The following is a 14512-nucleotide window of genomic DNA, read 5'->3' on the forward strand; positions in this document are numbered from 1 at the left end:
GGACTCAGCTTGCAAAGCTGTGGCTATTTCCTGGAATCGGTGTGTATCAGTGTAGACCAGTTACATTTTGAACTCTGAAAAATATCAGTACTTGAGGAAAGCAGTACTGGTTGAATATGATAGTATTCCAGAAACCCACAGAAGAAGGTTTTTTGAACTTAGGCGACAACCTGCTGAATCAAACCCAGATTTGGTCTGGGGGATAGATTTATGCATCTTAAATTAACTTTTTCAATTTGCTTTGTCCCTTTCAAGTTTTATCGTGGCCTGATATTTCATAGCAGTTTATAAAAATAATGACCTCTATAATTTTGACTCTTTTAACATCCTGTGTGGACTTGTAGTCATGACCAATGGTATTAATAGTCAGTGCATTCATTTACTGAAGGATTGTGTTTAGTTTGACAATAGTTATGAAATAGAGACTGACACATCCATCAACCAGAGGGGTCTTAATATTATTTTAATTTAACTTTTAACTTATCTTAAAAACAATTCTTTATTTTATTTATCCACTTGTGATTTTCTTTAACTTACTTGTGTGTGCAGATGTTACAGCTGGCTTGCTTTTTCTTCCATTCCTCAGTTGTGCAGAAACCTGCAGAGAGTAACTCTCCCCTGGACTCAGGTTGCTGAGAGTCAGGTTGTTTGTGTCCGTTGTCGTCTCTTGCACAATTTCTCCCTCATGGCAACACGTTACAATGTAACTCTCCACGTCACCAGCAGGGGGGTCCCATCGCAGAGAGAGTGACTGACTGCTGACCTGATAGACTGCAATCTGCACAGGAGGGCTGGGCTCTGTGGGAGTAATGGAATAGTTTTACTGAAAACTGAAAATTCATGTACTGTCAGTGTTTTCCTGCACTTTGAGGTGCAGTTTGACTGCCAAACACAAGAGGTATGGTAAAAGACATGACATATAATCACTTCATGCACTTTGAAGAACATATTACCACCTCTTTATTCTGAAATGAAACTTCATAACATAAATTCAGAGCTCACCTCTTAGGAAGACATTTTCATATGTTCAGTACATTTTACCACCTCTTTATTCTTCATAACATAAATTCAGAGATCACCACAAGTACATTTTCGTATGTTGAGTACAAAGACCATTCAGACAACGCTTTTTATTTTAGTTCTGTTTGATTTTTCTTGTATTCATTTGTTTTTCAGAATTACCTGTGAAAACAGACAGCGAGGTTGCTGTGCTTCGATTTCCATTGTCTGCAATCCTTGTGATGTTGAAAGTATACTCAGTCCCAGGAATCAGTCCCTCAACCTCCACAGTGCTGGAGTCGTCTCTGATCAAACTGTCTCTCTGTGTTTCACAGCAGTACTCTAATTCCAGTGTATATTTAACAGAGTCATCAGTGGGTGTTATACCAAAGGAAACAGTCTCCTGACCAACACTGACAACTGTTATTTCTGGTGGAGGGACATCTGTCAAAAGAGAAGTGCATCTCAATACATCTCCACATTATAGCATGTATTAATTAGCATTCAATTGGATCAATCAATTGTTGAACTTGGAAGTTGAACTTGTCACGCAATATCATAACTGATATTGTTCTACAGTTGAGGAGTGTAACAAATCACCGATATGAATCGGAAATCCATTTGATATTAAAGATACGACTACATTGATAAGTGGATGTCTGGACCAATCTAAATGTACTCTGAACTGGTCGATGGCCTGATATTTCATAGCAGTGTAGAAAAATAATAATCTTTATAATTTTGACTCTTTTAACATCCTGTGTGGACTTGTAGTGATCGCCAATGGTATTAATATTGTGTTCATTCATTTACTGAAGGATTGTGATTAGTTTGACATTAGTTATGAAATAGAGACTGACACATCCATCAACCAGAGGGGTCTTAATATTATTTTAATTTAACTTTTAACTTATCCTAAAAATAATTCTTCATTTTATTTATCCACTTGTGATTTTCTTTAACTTACTTGTGTGTGCAGATGTTACAGCTGGCTTGCTTTTTCTTCCATTCCTCAGTTGTGCAGAAACCTGCAGAGAGTAACTCTCCCCTGGACTCAGGTTGCTGAGAGTCAGGTCGTTTGTGTCCGTTGTCGTCTCTTGCACAATTTCTCCCTCATGGCTACATGTTACAATGTAACTCTCCACGTCACCAGCAGGGGGGTCCCATCGCAGAGAGAGTGACAGACTGCTGACCTGATAGACTGCAATCTGCACAGGGGGGCTGGGCTCTGTGGGAGTAATGGAATAGTTTCACTTAGAACGGAAAATTCATGTACTGTCAGTGTTTTCCTGTACTTTGAGGTGCAGTTTGACTGCCAAACACAAGAGGTATGGTAAAAGACAATGACATATAATCACTTCATGTACTTTGAAGAACATTTTACCACCTCTTTATTCTTCATAACATACATTCAGAGATCACCTCAAGTACATTTTCATATGTTGAGTACAAAGACCATTCAGACAACACTTTTTATTTTAGTTCTGTTTGTTTTTCCTCGATTCATTTGTTTTTCAGATTTACCTGTGAAAACAGACAGCGAGGTTGCTGTGCTTCGATTTCCATTTTCTGCAATCCTTGTGATGTTGAAAGTATACTCAGTCCCAGGAATCAGTCCCTCAACCTCCACAGTGCTGGAGTCGTCTCTGATCAAACTGTCTCTCTGTGTTTCACAGCAGTACTCTAATTCCAGTGTATATTTAACAGAGTCATCAGTGAGTGTTATACCAAAGGAAACAGTCTCCTGACCAACACTGACAACTGTTATTTCTGGTGGAGGGACATCTGTCAAAAGAGAAGTGCATCTCAATACATCTCCACATCATAGCATGTATTAATTAGCATTAAATTGGATCAGTCATTTGCTGAACTTGGAAGTTGAACTTGTCACGCAATATTATAACTAATATTGTTCTACAGTAAAGTAGGAGTGTAACAAATCACCGATATGAATCGGAAATCCATTTTGATATTAAAGATACGACTACACTGATAAGTGGATATCTGGACCAATCTAAATGTACTCTGAACTGGTCGATGGCCTGATATTTCATAGCAGTGTAGAAAAATAATAATCTTTATAATTTTGACTCTTTTAACATCCTGTGTGGACTTGTAGTGATCGCCAATGGTATTAATATTGTGTTCATTCATTTACTGAAGGATTGTGATTAGTTTGACATTAGTTATGAAATAGAGACTGACACATCCATCAACCAGAGGGGTCTTAATATTATTTTAATTTAACTTTTAACTTATCCTAAAAATAATTCTTCATTTTATTTATCCACTTGTGATTTTCTTTAACTTACTTGTGTGTGCAGATGTTACAGCTGGCTTGCTTTTTCTTCCATTCCTCAGTTGTGCAGAAACCTGCAGAGAGTAACTCTCCCCTGGACTCAGGTTGCTGAGAGTCAGGTCGTTTGTGTCCGTTGTCGTCTCTTGCACAATTTCTCCCTCATGGCTACATGTTACAATGTAACTCTCCACGTCACCAGCAGGGGGGTCCCATCGCAGAGAGAGTGACAGACTGCTGACCTGATAGACTGCAATCTGCACAGGGGGGCTGGGCTCTGTGGGAGTAATGGAATAGTTTCACTTAGAACGGAAAATTCATGTACTGTCAGTGTTTTCCTGTACTTTGAGGTGCAGTTTGACTGCCAAACACAAGAGGTATGGTAAAAGACAATGACATATAATCACTTCATGTACTTTGAAGAACATTTTACCACCTCTTTATTCTTCATAACATACATTCAGAGATCACCTCAAGTACATTTTCATATGTTGAGTACAAAGACCATTCAGACAACACTTTTTATTTTAGTTCTGTTTGTTTTTCCTCGATTCATTTGTTTTTCAGATTTACCTGTGAAAACAGACAGCGAGGTTGCTGTGCTTCGATTTCCATTTTCTGCAATCCTTGTGATGTTGAAAGTATACTCAGTCCCAGGAATCAGTCCCTCAACCTCCACAGTGCTGGAGTCGTCTCTGATCAAACTGTCTCTCTGTGTTTCACAGCAGTACTCTAATTCCAGTGTATATTTAACAGAGTCATCAGTGAGTGTTATACCAAAGGAAACAGTCTCCTGACCAACACTGACAACTGTTATTTCTGGTGGAGGGACATCTGTCAAAAGAGAAGTGCATCTCAATACATCTCCACATCATAGCATGTATTAATTAGCATTAAATTGGATCAGTCATTTGCTGAACTTGGAAGTTGAACTTGTCACGCAATATTATAACTAATATTGTTCTACAGTAAAGTAGGAGTGTAACAAATCACCGATATGAATCGGAAATCCATTTTGATATTAAAGATACGACTACACTGATAAGTGGATATCTGGACCAATCTAAATGTACTCTGAACTGGTCGATGGCCTGATATTTCATAGCAGTGTAGAAAAATAATGATCTTTATCATTTTGACTCTTTTAACATCCTGTGTGGACTTGTAGTCATGACCAATGGTATTAATAGTCAGTGCATTCATTTACTGAAGGATTGTGCTTAGTTTGACAATAGTTATGAAATAGAGACTGACACATCCATCAACCAGAGGGGTCTTAATATTATTTTAATTTAACTTTTAACTTATCTTAAAAAGAATTCTTCATTTTATTTATCCACTTGTGATTTTCTTTGACTTACTTGTGTGTGCAGATGTTACAGCTGGCTCGCTTTTTCTTCCACTCCTCAGTTGTGCAGAAACCTGCAGAGAGTAACTCTCCCCTGGACTCAGGTTGCTGAGAGTCAGGTCGTTTGTGTCCGTTGTCGTCTCTTGCACAATTTCTCCCTCATGGCAACACGTTACAATGTAACTCTCCACGTCACCAGCAGGGGGGTCCCATCGCAGAGAGAGTGACTGACTGCTGACCTGATAGACTGCAATCTGCACAGGAGGGCTGGGCTCTGTGGGAGTAATGGAATAGTTTTACTGAAAACTGAAAATTCATGTACTGTCAGTGTTTTCCTGGACTTTGAGGTGCAGTTTGACTGCCAAACACAAGAGGTATGGTAAAAGACATGACATATAATCACTTCCTGCACTTTGAAGAACATTTTACCACCTCTTTATTCTTCATAACATAAATTCAGAGATCACCTCAAGTACATTTTCATATGTTGAGTACAAAGACCATTCAGACAACACTTTTTATTTTAGTTCTGTTTGATTTTTCTTGTATTCATTTGTTTTTCATATTTACCTGTGAAGACAGACAGCGAGGTTGCTTTGCTTCGATTTCCATTTTCTGCAATCCTTGTGATGTTGAAAGTATACTCAGTCCCAGGAATCAGTCCCTCAACCTCCACAGTGCTGGAGTCGTCTCTGATCAAACTGTCTCTCTGGGTTTCACAGCAGTACTCTAATTCCAGTGTATATTTAACAGAGTCATCAGTGAGTGTTATACCAAAGGAAACAGTTTCCTGACCAACACTGACAACTGTTATTTCTGGTGGAGGGACATCTGTCAAAAGAGAAGTGCATCTCAATACATCTCCACATCATAGCATGTATTAATTAGCATTAAATTGGATCAGTCATTTGCTGAACTTGGAAGTTGAACTTGTCACGCAATATTATAACTAATATTGTTCTACAGTAAAGTAGGAGTGTAACAAATCACCGATATGAATCGGAAATCCATTTTGATATTAAAGATACGACTACACTGATAAGTGGATATCTGGACCAATCTAAATGTACTCTGAACTGGTCGATGGCCTGATATTTCATAGCAGTGTAGAAAAATAATGATCTTTATCATTTTGACTCTTTTAACATCCTGTGTGGACTTGTAGTCATGACCAATGGTATTAATAGTCAGTGCATTCATTTACTGAAGGATTGTGCTTAGTTTGACAATAGTTATGAAATAGAGACTGACACATCCATCAACCAGAGGGGTCTTAATATTATTTTAATTTAACTTTTAACTTATCTTAAAAAGAATTCTTCATTTTATTTATCCACTTGTGATTTTCTTTGACTCACTTGTGTGTGCAGATGTTACAGCTGGCTCGCTTTTTCTTCCATTCCTCAGTTGTGCAGAAACCTGCAGAGAGTAACTCTCCCCTGGACTCAGGTTGCTGAGAGTCAGGTCGTTTGTGTCCGTTGTCGTCTCTTGCACAATTTCTCCCTCATGGCAACACGTTACAATGTAACGCTCCACGTCACCAGCAGGGGGGTCCCATCGCAGAGAGAGTGACTGACTGCTGACCTGATAGACTGCAATCTGCACAGGAGGGCTGGGCTCTGTGGGAGTAATGGAATAGTTTCACTTAGAACGGAAAATTCATGTACTGTCAGTGTTTTCCTGCACTTTGAGGTGCAGTTTTACTGCAAACACAAGAGGTATGGTAAAAGACAATGACATATAATCACTTCATGCACTTTGAAGAACATTTTACCACCTCTTTAATCTTCATAACATAAATTCAGAGATCACCTCAAGTACATTTTCATATGTTGAGTACAAAGACCATTCAGACAACGCTTTTTATTTTAGTTCTATTTGATTTTTCTTGTATTCATTTGTTTTTCAGATTTACCTGTGCAGACAGACAGCGAGGTTGCTGTGCTTTGATTTCCATTTTCTGCAATCCTTGTGATGTTGAAAGTATACTCAGTCCCAGGAATCAGTCCCTCAACCTCCACAGTGCTGGAGTCGTCTCTGATCAAACTGTCTCTCTGGGTTTCACAGCAGTACTCTAATTCCAGTGTATATTTAACAGAGTCATCAGTGAGTGTTATACCAAAGGAAACAGTCTCCTGACCAACACTGACAACTGTTATTTCTGGTGGAGGGACATCTGTCAAAAGAGAAGTGCATCTCAATACATCTCCACATTATAGCATGTATTAATTAGCATTCAATTGGATCAGTCAATTGCTGAACTTGGAACTTGAACTTGTCACACAGTATTATTAGTTGGCTGTGCTCGCCAGCCCACTATGGACACCTCTATAGCAGCGCTATAGAGGTGTCCATAGTGGGCTGTGGATGTTAGTTATATATCTGTAGTCATAGCTGTAGATTTCCAAAATTTTAATTTAAAACTCTGAAAAATTTCCCATAAGGAATGAATGGGACAAGAACGGGTCAAAAACGTCACAAATCTGCAACATTTTTCAAACATCTCCTGCTCTGGCATACGTTCACCTAGAAACAACATTCAAACTTTAAAATGTAGGCACAAGTCTCGACTATTGAAGTTGTGATTGAACTTTTTTCCTACAATGTATAGTTTTTGAACTCTGGCCCCTTAACAATGGTGAGTGATGGTGAGCAGGAGACCAACTGACAGAGTGAGAAAGACTAAAAAAAAACTCAGAAATTTTCTCTTTCCGTGACAATCCCGGCCACAAATTACGCTCAAAAACAGTGATATTTTCCAGAGTTGTAGCCACACTTGTCTTCTTTCTCACAATGTGTCCGCTTTATCGGTTGGATTTACGGTTTTTGGAATTATCTGCCTCTGACCGACCAGAGTAGCTCTCACTGGCTCCATTCACTCCAATATTTATTGGGTTAGGGTTTTGGGTTAGAGGATTTTCGAAACTGCACCCTTTTTTAACTCGCTCCTGTTACCACATTTCTGACACGAGGACCACAAAACTTGATGAGTGTGTTCTTTAAGGCCTTTCTGGCTTGATTGTGATTTTTTTTTTTGCCATTATCATGTATGGTTTTGAATATATAGCACTAGTTTGACGTCCTAGATGTGAGGCTGAAACCACTAAGAAACCAGCTCACTCAGTCACGGTTGCTAAGGGAGTTCAACAACCATCCCCGTGGCAACAGAGATCAGCTGGGCCAACAGAGAGAGTGACAGACACACAGACACACAGTATATTTCCCAACATTCAACATTTTTCAAACATCTCCTGCTCTGGCATACATTCACTTAGAAAAACCATTCAAACTTTAAAACGTAGACACAAATCCTGTGTCTTTGAGGTGTCTTCTTTTCTCCTATAATGTGTAGTTTTTGAACGCTGGCCCTTGAATGATGGTGAGTGAAATTTTCTCTTTACATGACGCTCCCAGCCACAAATTTCACTCAAAAACAGTGAAATTTTCCAGAGTTGTAGCAACATGTGTCTTCTTTCTCCCAATGTGTCAGTTTTCTCAGTGGGATTCATGGTTTTTAAATTATCGGCGTCTAACCAAAAAGAGTAGGTCTCAACTGTCACATTCACTCCATTGTAAATCGGGAAGAGGTTTTTCGAAACTGCACCCTTCTCTAACTCGCTCCTATTACCACATTTCTCAAACTAGGACCACAAAACTTGGTGACTGTGTTCTTTAAGGCCTTTCCCGCTTTATGGTGAAGAAATTTTGCTGATACCATTTTTGCTTTTTCGTCACGGGGCAAAGCGCACAGCCCACTCTCGGGATTTCCCGGCGGGGAATTGTCTAGTAACTGATATTGTTCTACAGTTATGTAGGGATGTAAAAAAATCACTGATATGAACTGGAAATTGGTTTTAATGATACAGATATGACTACACCGATAAGTGGACGTCTGGACCAATCTAAATGTACTCTGAACTGGTTGATGGCCTGATTTTAAATGAATGAACAGGTTGAGTGAAGCTGCTGTGCTGCTACTTCCTCACAGCGTTTTAAAACTCTGGTAAAAGTTGAAAGGTCAGCACGAGACTCTCAGGAGATGGAGCACAGAAACGTTAGTATAGCTTTTACAAAGAAGCAAAAGCAACATGTCCAACAATGCTGACAAGATTTAAAATGTACCGTCAAATCTAAAATCAGAAGTTTGGAAATGATTTGGATTTCATAAGAAGAACAGAAAATTGGACAGAATTGGAGCTGTTTGTAAACCCAGTAGAACAGCATTTAGGTACTGTGATAGCAGCTACAGCAGTGGTCCTGTTTGTGGCCCTCGAACTGTTATTTCTTCACTGTGTGTTTTGGTTGGGTCAGCACGTGTATACTGGGACTTGTCTCCATGCCAACGATACTCAGACAGCTGGGTCACTCACTGCTGCCAGAGAAATTTTCAACTTTCACTTTTGATTTTGGAGCAGTTTGCATATTAACATTTTGCCGGCTGTAGAAGCCTAGATTGCACGAAAATGGTCTGTTCCAAGTTCACTGCTAAAAGAAAAGTGGACATTTAAAATCAGCAATTCAAAGAAGAATGGACTGAAAAATGTTCATTCATTCTCACCCAGACCAGCACAAGACCCATGCGCTTATTAGGCCAGGAGACTATAGCTGTGATGAAGATTTCCAATTTGAATAGCATTATGAGACAAAGCATAGGAATTTTGAAGAGACATTTCCTCAAAATTCAGAGGTAAGAACAACAATAATAAATGCACTGAAATCGTCATATCAAGCTGCAAGAAGGTTTCTTGTCACATCTATGACACAACAACAAAAAGCAACAGAGTGCTCACTTAGAGTGGTGTGGATTTTGGGTAAGCACAGGGAGCCATTCTCAGATGCAGTAATAATAAAAGAATGCATGACTGAAGTGATGGACACAATGTTTGAAGGCAAACAAAAAGAGGAAATATTCAACTATGTATTTTAATTGATGTCAAAATGGAAATGATATTTTATTTTAGTTTGTATTTTTTGTTGTTGTTTTGATTGAAAAGGACATTTTGTTTTGAATATTACAGTATTATTGCATGTGGCCTGACCGACCTCAGTATATGGACCTTTGAGTCATTGAAATCTTTATGGCCTGTTAAGATTTGTATTTGAGTACCCCTGGTTTAGACAGTGGACATTTAATAATTTACCACAGCCTTGAGTGCAGGCTACTTCTTGCAGCTTATGTTTTACAAATGCCACCCTGTGGTGTTCAGTGGATGATGCACTGAAGGGCTACATTTTCTGTTGTAAAAAGGTGTTTCTTTGGTTTTGTGTATTTCTAATGTCATAGTGTCCGCAGTCAGCCGAGTAAGCTTTTGGTCTCTCTCTCTCTAGATGAGTTGACTTTTGATCATTTCAGCCACAGTTGTAGCTGCAGAGCCTCATTCAACAGAGAGGCTGAGTGCCTTAAGAATGGTAAAGCAAAGGTCTACAACAGATTGTGGGGACTGTGGCTTATTTCATGTGTTGGTGGTCGTTGTTGGTAAAGTGTCTGAGTTTTAGCCTCTTTTGTGGTCATTTTCTAGTCATGTACTTTGGCTGTTAATTGCTGTCAATAAATGGAGTGTATGTATTATTTATTAATTTATGGATGTATGTAGCAAATTGGACATTAGGGTGATTCAATGTCAATCCACAGTTGTTGGATTTGTAAATTAAAAGTTATTTAATTTAAAAGAAGCACAATTTTTACCATCTTCTTTAACTCTGTTTTTGATATATCTGATGCCGTACCACTCAGGGTACATTTTAACTGAATTTTTATTGTATTTATTTTTACAAAATTACTCACACTACATGAGTATGTTTCTTCTTTAAAATGACAATAATAGAGAGTATAGAGAAATACTCTTTCCACTGCTGCTTACTGCCTATGACTATGTTGTTCTCTGACTCACCTTCATGTGCAGAATTGCATGTCGTCATGCTGTCTGTGTCCATGGTCTCTTGCAGAACTTCTCCCTCTCTGCTTTTGGTCACACTGTTGCTCTAGTTGTTTCCAAATACAGAGACGCTTGCCTTACACTGACATGATAAGACTGTTGCCACTGTTGAGATAAAAATGAACAAATGTTATGTTGATAACAATTCAACAGTTCAATAAATGTTTATGTTAAACTACTTAAAGACTACATTTCATTTGGTACATATCTGCTGAACAGTAGATTGCATGAAGCTGACCTTAATCAGTTGCTGTCTGTTGACAGTCACTCTTGCTGTCATGGAACATGGTGTCGATGGAGTTTCACAGTGAAGCTTGACACATGAATCTCACAATCACTGAATATCACTGACTCCCTTGAAAAATGATACATATATGAAATGTAATATAAGGCATCAACTCACTATCTCATCTGTTATAAGACAGTAGTTTCATTTTAATTTACGTATATGTCGGAGCTGTACAGACAAGTTCTTTACCTCACGTGTTGGAACAGTGTCAGTCATCCATCACTTGCTCCAGATTGTTCAAAATGTTTCTCCCTGAAAGTAAAGAGATACAGTAATACTATAAATAAAACAAACTTTAAAATACAATCCAGCCTACTTGACTCCCACATATCCAGTCATCATATGTCTGAGTCTGAGTTTGAAAATGGATCACTTTGGTGATTAGATATCTGTGACCCTCTCCCCTCTTCCAACACTTGACTTCCTACAGTTCCACTACAAAGAAGATTTGGTTAACCATACAGGGGCATAAATCAGCAACACTGGACTACAAAAAGCCTTTTGTCCTGTGCAGACGTTATTGTTTATGGTTTCATAAGAAGATTTAACATTCCAGGTCCTCCATCATCCTGCAGCACTGTTGGAAATGCCCCCACTGTCAAGCAGTGTTCTCAGTGCATAATACAAAATGTTCCCCTTCGAGACTAAGGGAATATTTTTGAGCTCTAACAAAGGCATGATGGGCAAAACAGGCAAAAAAAACAAAACAAAACAAAAAAAAAGGCTACAGGTCCAGATTTCAGTTTCTGATTTAGATGTGCATGCTGTCAGGAAGAGCACCTGTTCAAAGTACTTTGCATGCATTTTTATGTGGTCCACATAACCAGACTGAACATCCCCAGTTTAAACGAGAGTAACCACTTTGCGGATGTATGCTTCCACGCTCGCATGTAACATCCCTGTCTGACAAGACTGACAAGTAGTGTGTACAAACCATTGTGATGCAGGTGACCACAATATTGACTGTGATACACATGTATTGAGAAATCTGGCCTGACTAGGTGACCAGTATTGATGAATGTGGTTATCTGTTTTGGAGTCTGAGATAAACAGGGATTGAGAAATACATACAGAGATAACATCATACTTAATAAGCCCACACACATATAACTGCATAGAGATGCCGGGACTTGCAAAACGGTGAAAAAAAGCAAATCTACACACCAAACTGACACTCATGATTTCAGAAAAAAAAAAAAAAAAGGAAAAAAAAAAAAAACAGCACACACACAAGCTTTGGAACGATTACTGGAAGTTACATGATTTTTAGGAAATATACAGAACAATGAGGTAAAAATCCTCTTAACATTTTGGTGATGATCCAGATCATAAATGGTGAGTCTAGGAATAAACAGAACCCACTTTTTACATCACTGTCTCTGTGTCTGTTCCTCTCAGATTTGTGGCTTCAACATTAACATTTCTAACCCTACAATACATGCAGTGCAACAAAAATCACCTGAGTCAGCAAAACCAGTGAGGTTGCGTTGGACTACTGATGTATGTCTGTTAGTGTAAACTGTAAAACTCTTGTATGTGTCCACATCCATGGACGATAAAAGTAATTCTGACAGAAGACAAAGTTTAGGCTGTTACATCTGGTATAATTCAAATACGGAATGGATGAAAGAAGAAACACATTCTAAATGCAGATGCTTATTACAGATATTAACCCCATAGTACAGAATAATGTTGGGTTGAATAATGGCCAGAAACATCTTTCTGCATATGCTGTCAGATTAAAGTTTTGGATGTAACTGCATGAGTTACGGCCAAAAATGTGTTTTGTGAGGTCACAATGACCTTTGACCTCCTAAACGTAACCATCTTTGATTCGAGTGGACATTTGTGCCAAATTTCCCTCTGGGCTTTCTTGAAATGTGACGATAGTTGTTCTTAAGAGAGGGTGAGACAATTATGACAATGTTTTCTTTTCTGTCTCTGAAAATAAATTCATGTGTTGTGCAGTCCGGGCCTGGTAGTATGGCATTGTGTATATTAAAGCAGTAATAGCGAACAACTCCACTGACCTGAGAAAGAATAAGACATTCCTAGTCGAAAGCAGGAGTCGTTACAGCCCTCAAATGTCACGTCTTTAATACTTAAATAGGCCTAAAAACAATCTGCAGTGAAAAAAACTTGAAAATAATACAAATCAATTAATTAAATTATGGTTGAGTTTGCTGAGATTTTTTAAATACTGTTTTCAAATTTGCCTATGTAGGAATTCATGGGATATAGTTAGTTATTGTTTTAAAGAAAAATAATAAAAAGTGTGATGACAGTCAAACTCTGACACTGACAAGAGGGGACGGGAATACAGCCAAGGCCAGAGGTATTCATTTAAAATTCAGATTCTCATCGACGCCACTCATGAGTGAGCAGTTCGTTCATTTAACGACCTGCTGAGTATGTCAATCAGGTTCGTGCTGTCACTCACTCACGATTCGCGTCACTGAGGACGCGAATTCTCATTCGCGTACTGTGCTGAAAGTGCTGCTGTGTCACTCACTCACTCGGGGCAGAGTAGTTGATTCACGTTCAGTAACCGTACTGCTAAAATTACTGCTGTGTTGCTAACATCTGTGTAGCATCATGTTAAGTGATTTTACTGTCCACAGAGGATCCTTTCACCATGTGTTAATTTAGTGCATGTATACCACTCAAAGCAGCGCTGCTTCTCCCGCAAATGATTGTGTACTATAGTCCATGAACCCAGATTCCCCAGATTACAGTGCCTACACTCTCCGGAGACGCCAAGCATTCTCCCAAGCCATGAATACCGCGAGAGCCAAGGGGATTGAATTCTCTCTACGGTACCCTGCCACTTTAAAGATCAAAACAGGGCGGCAAACTGAGTCGTTTCAGTCTCCTAAAGACTATGGGTTGAGCTTTTGGATATTGCTGCCCCGTATCCATACGTGGTCACAGATCAGCCTACAGTTTTGTTTGCCTGCCTATTTTATTTTAAGTGTAATGTCTCAAGTTATGTCCTGTCTTGTCTGTCAATGTTTGTCCTTGTGTGTTGTTTTCGTCTTTGGGGGATATTTTATAGTGTGGATATCTTGAATGCTTCGTGGGGAAATTCAACATTTCTGTCAGGGGTTTATGGTTGTTTGCTTATGTGCAGGGGTGTTGGTTATGGTTGCTGCCAATATTTTCAGTTCCCCGGCTTACTCTTGAGATCGGGTCAATATAATGGGTGAGCTATCTATTTTAGTATGGAACGTGGGTGGATTAAATACACCACATAAGCGGACTAGTGTGCTGTCACTGCTCCGTCGTAAGAAAGTTGATATTGCCCTTATACAGGAAACGCACTTGTTAAATCCTGATTCTAAGCGCCTGGTTAATAGATTTATGTCATTGCGTCTTCATCAGTTAATACGAAAACTAGGGGAGTGTTGGTTGTAACTAGACGTTATCTTCTTATCAAGGTGTTGGACATCAGGGCGGACAATGTAGGCAGGATAGTAATTGTGAAAGCGGAGATTTATGGGCGAAAAATCGCTCTTGCTTCAGTTTATGCCCCAAACAAACTTGAGAAAGATTTTTATGACCGTTTAACACGTTATATGCTTGAACTGACTGAGTATTCAATAATAGTTGGAGCTGATATGAATGCCGTGTGGGATGTTGCTCTG

At 38.9% G+C, this 14512-nt stretch overlaps 1 protein-coding gene and 1 long non-coding RNA gene across 2 annotated transcripts in view; both read right to left on the reverse strand.

The window, feature by feature from the left end:
- The window catches only part of si:dkey-85k7.12, a 97800-nt gene that overhangs the window by 48688 nt on the left and 34600 nt on the right, over nt 1–14512 (reverse strand). Inside the window, exons 8-16 of the mRNA XM_037111607.1 lie at nt 6002–6262; nt 5214–5474; nt 4657–4917; nt 3869–4129; nt 3312–3572; nt 2524–2784; nt 1967–2227; nt 1183–1443; nt 538–798 (exon numbers count right to left, since the gene is read on the reverse strand). Coding sequence (XP_036967502.1) covers nt 538–798; nt 1183–1443; nt 1967–2227; nt 2524–2784; nt 3312–3572; nt 3869–4129; nt 4657–4917; nt 5214–5474; nt 6002–6262 — 2349 coding nt within the window. The remainder of the gene's footprint in view (nt 1–537; nt 799–1182; nt 1444–1966; nt 2228–2523; nt 2785–3311; nt 3573–3868; nt 4130–4656; nt 4918–5213; nt 5475–6001; nt 6263–14512) is intronic.
- On the reverse strand, nt 10563–11115 carry LOC119026936. The gene is made up of 3 exons (XR_005077266.1): nt 11058–11115; nt 10818–10934; nt 10563–10684 (listed from the first exon to the last, which is right to left on the reverse strand). It is a non-coding gene; the product is annotated as an uncharacterized LOC119026936 (long non-coding RNA).

This window comes from Acanthopagrus latus, chromosome 10, assembly GCF_904848185.1.
Source record: "Acanthopagrus latus isolate v.2019 chromosome 10, fAcaLat1.1, whole genome shotgun sequence".
Taxonomy (NCBI): Eukaryota; Metazoa; Chordata; class Actinopteri; order Spariformes; family Sparidae; genus Acanthopagrus; species Acanthopagrus latus.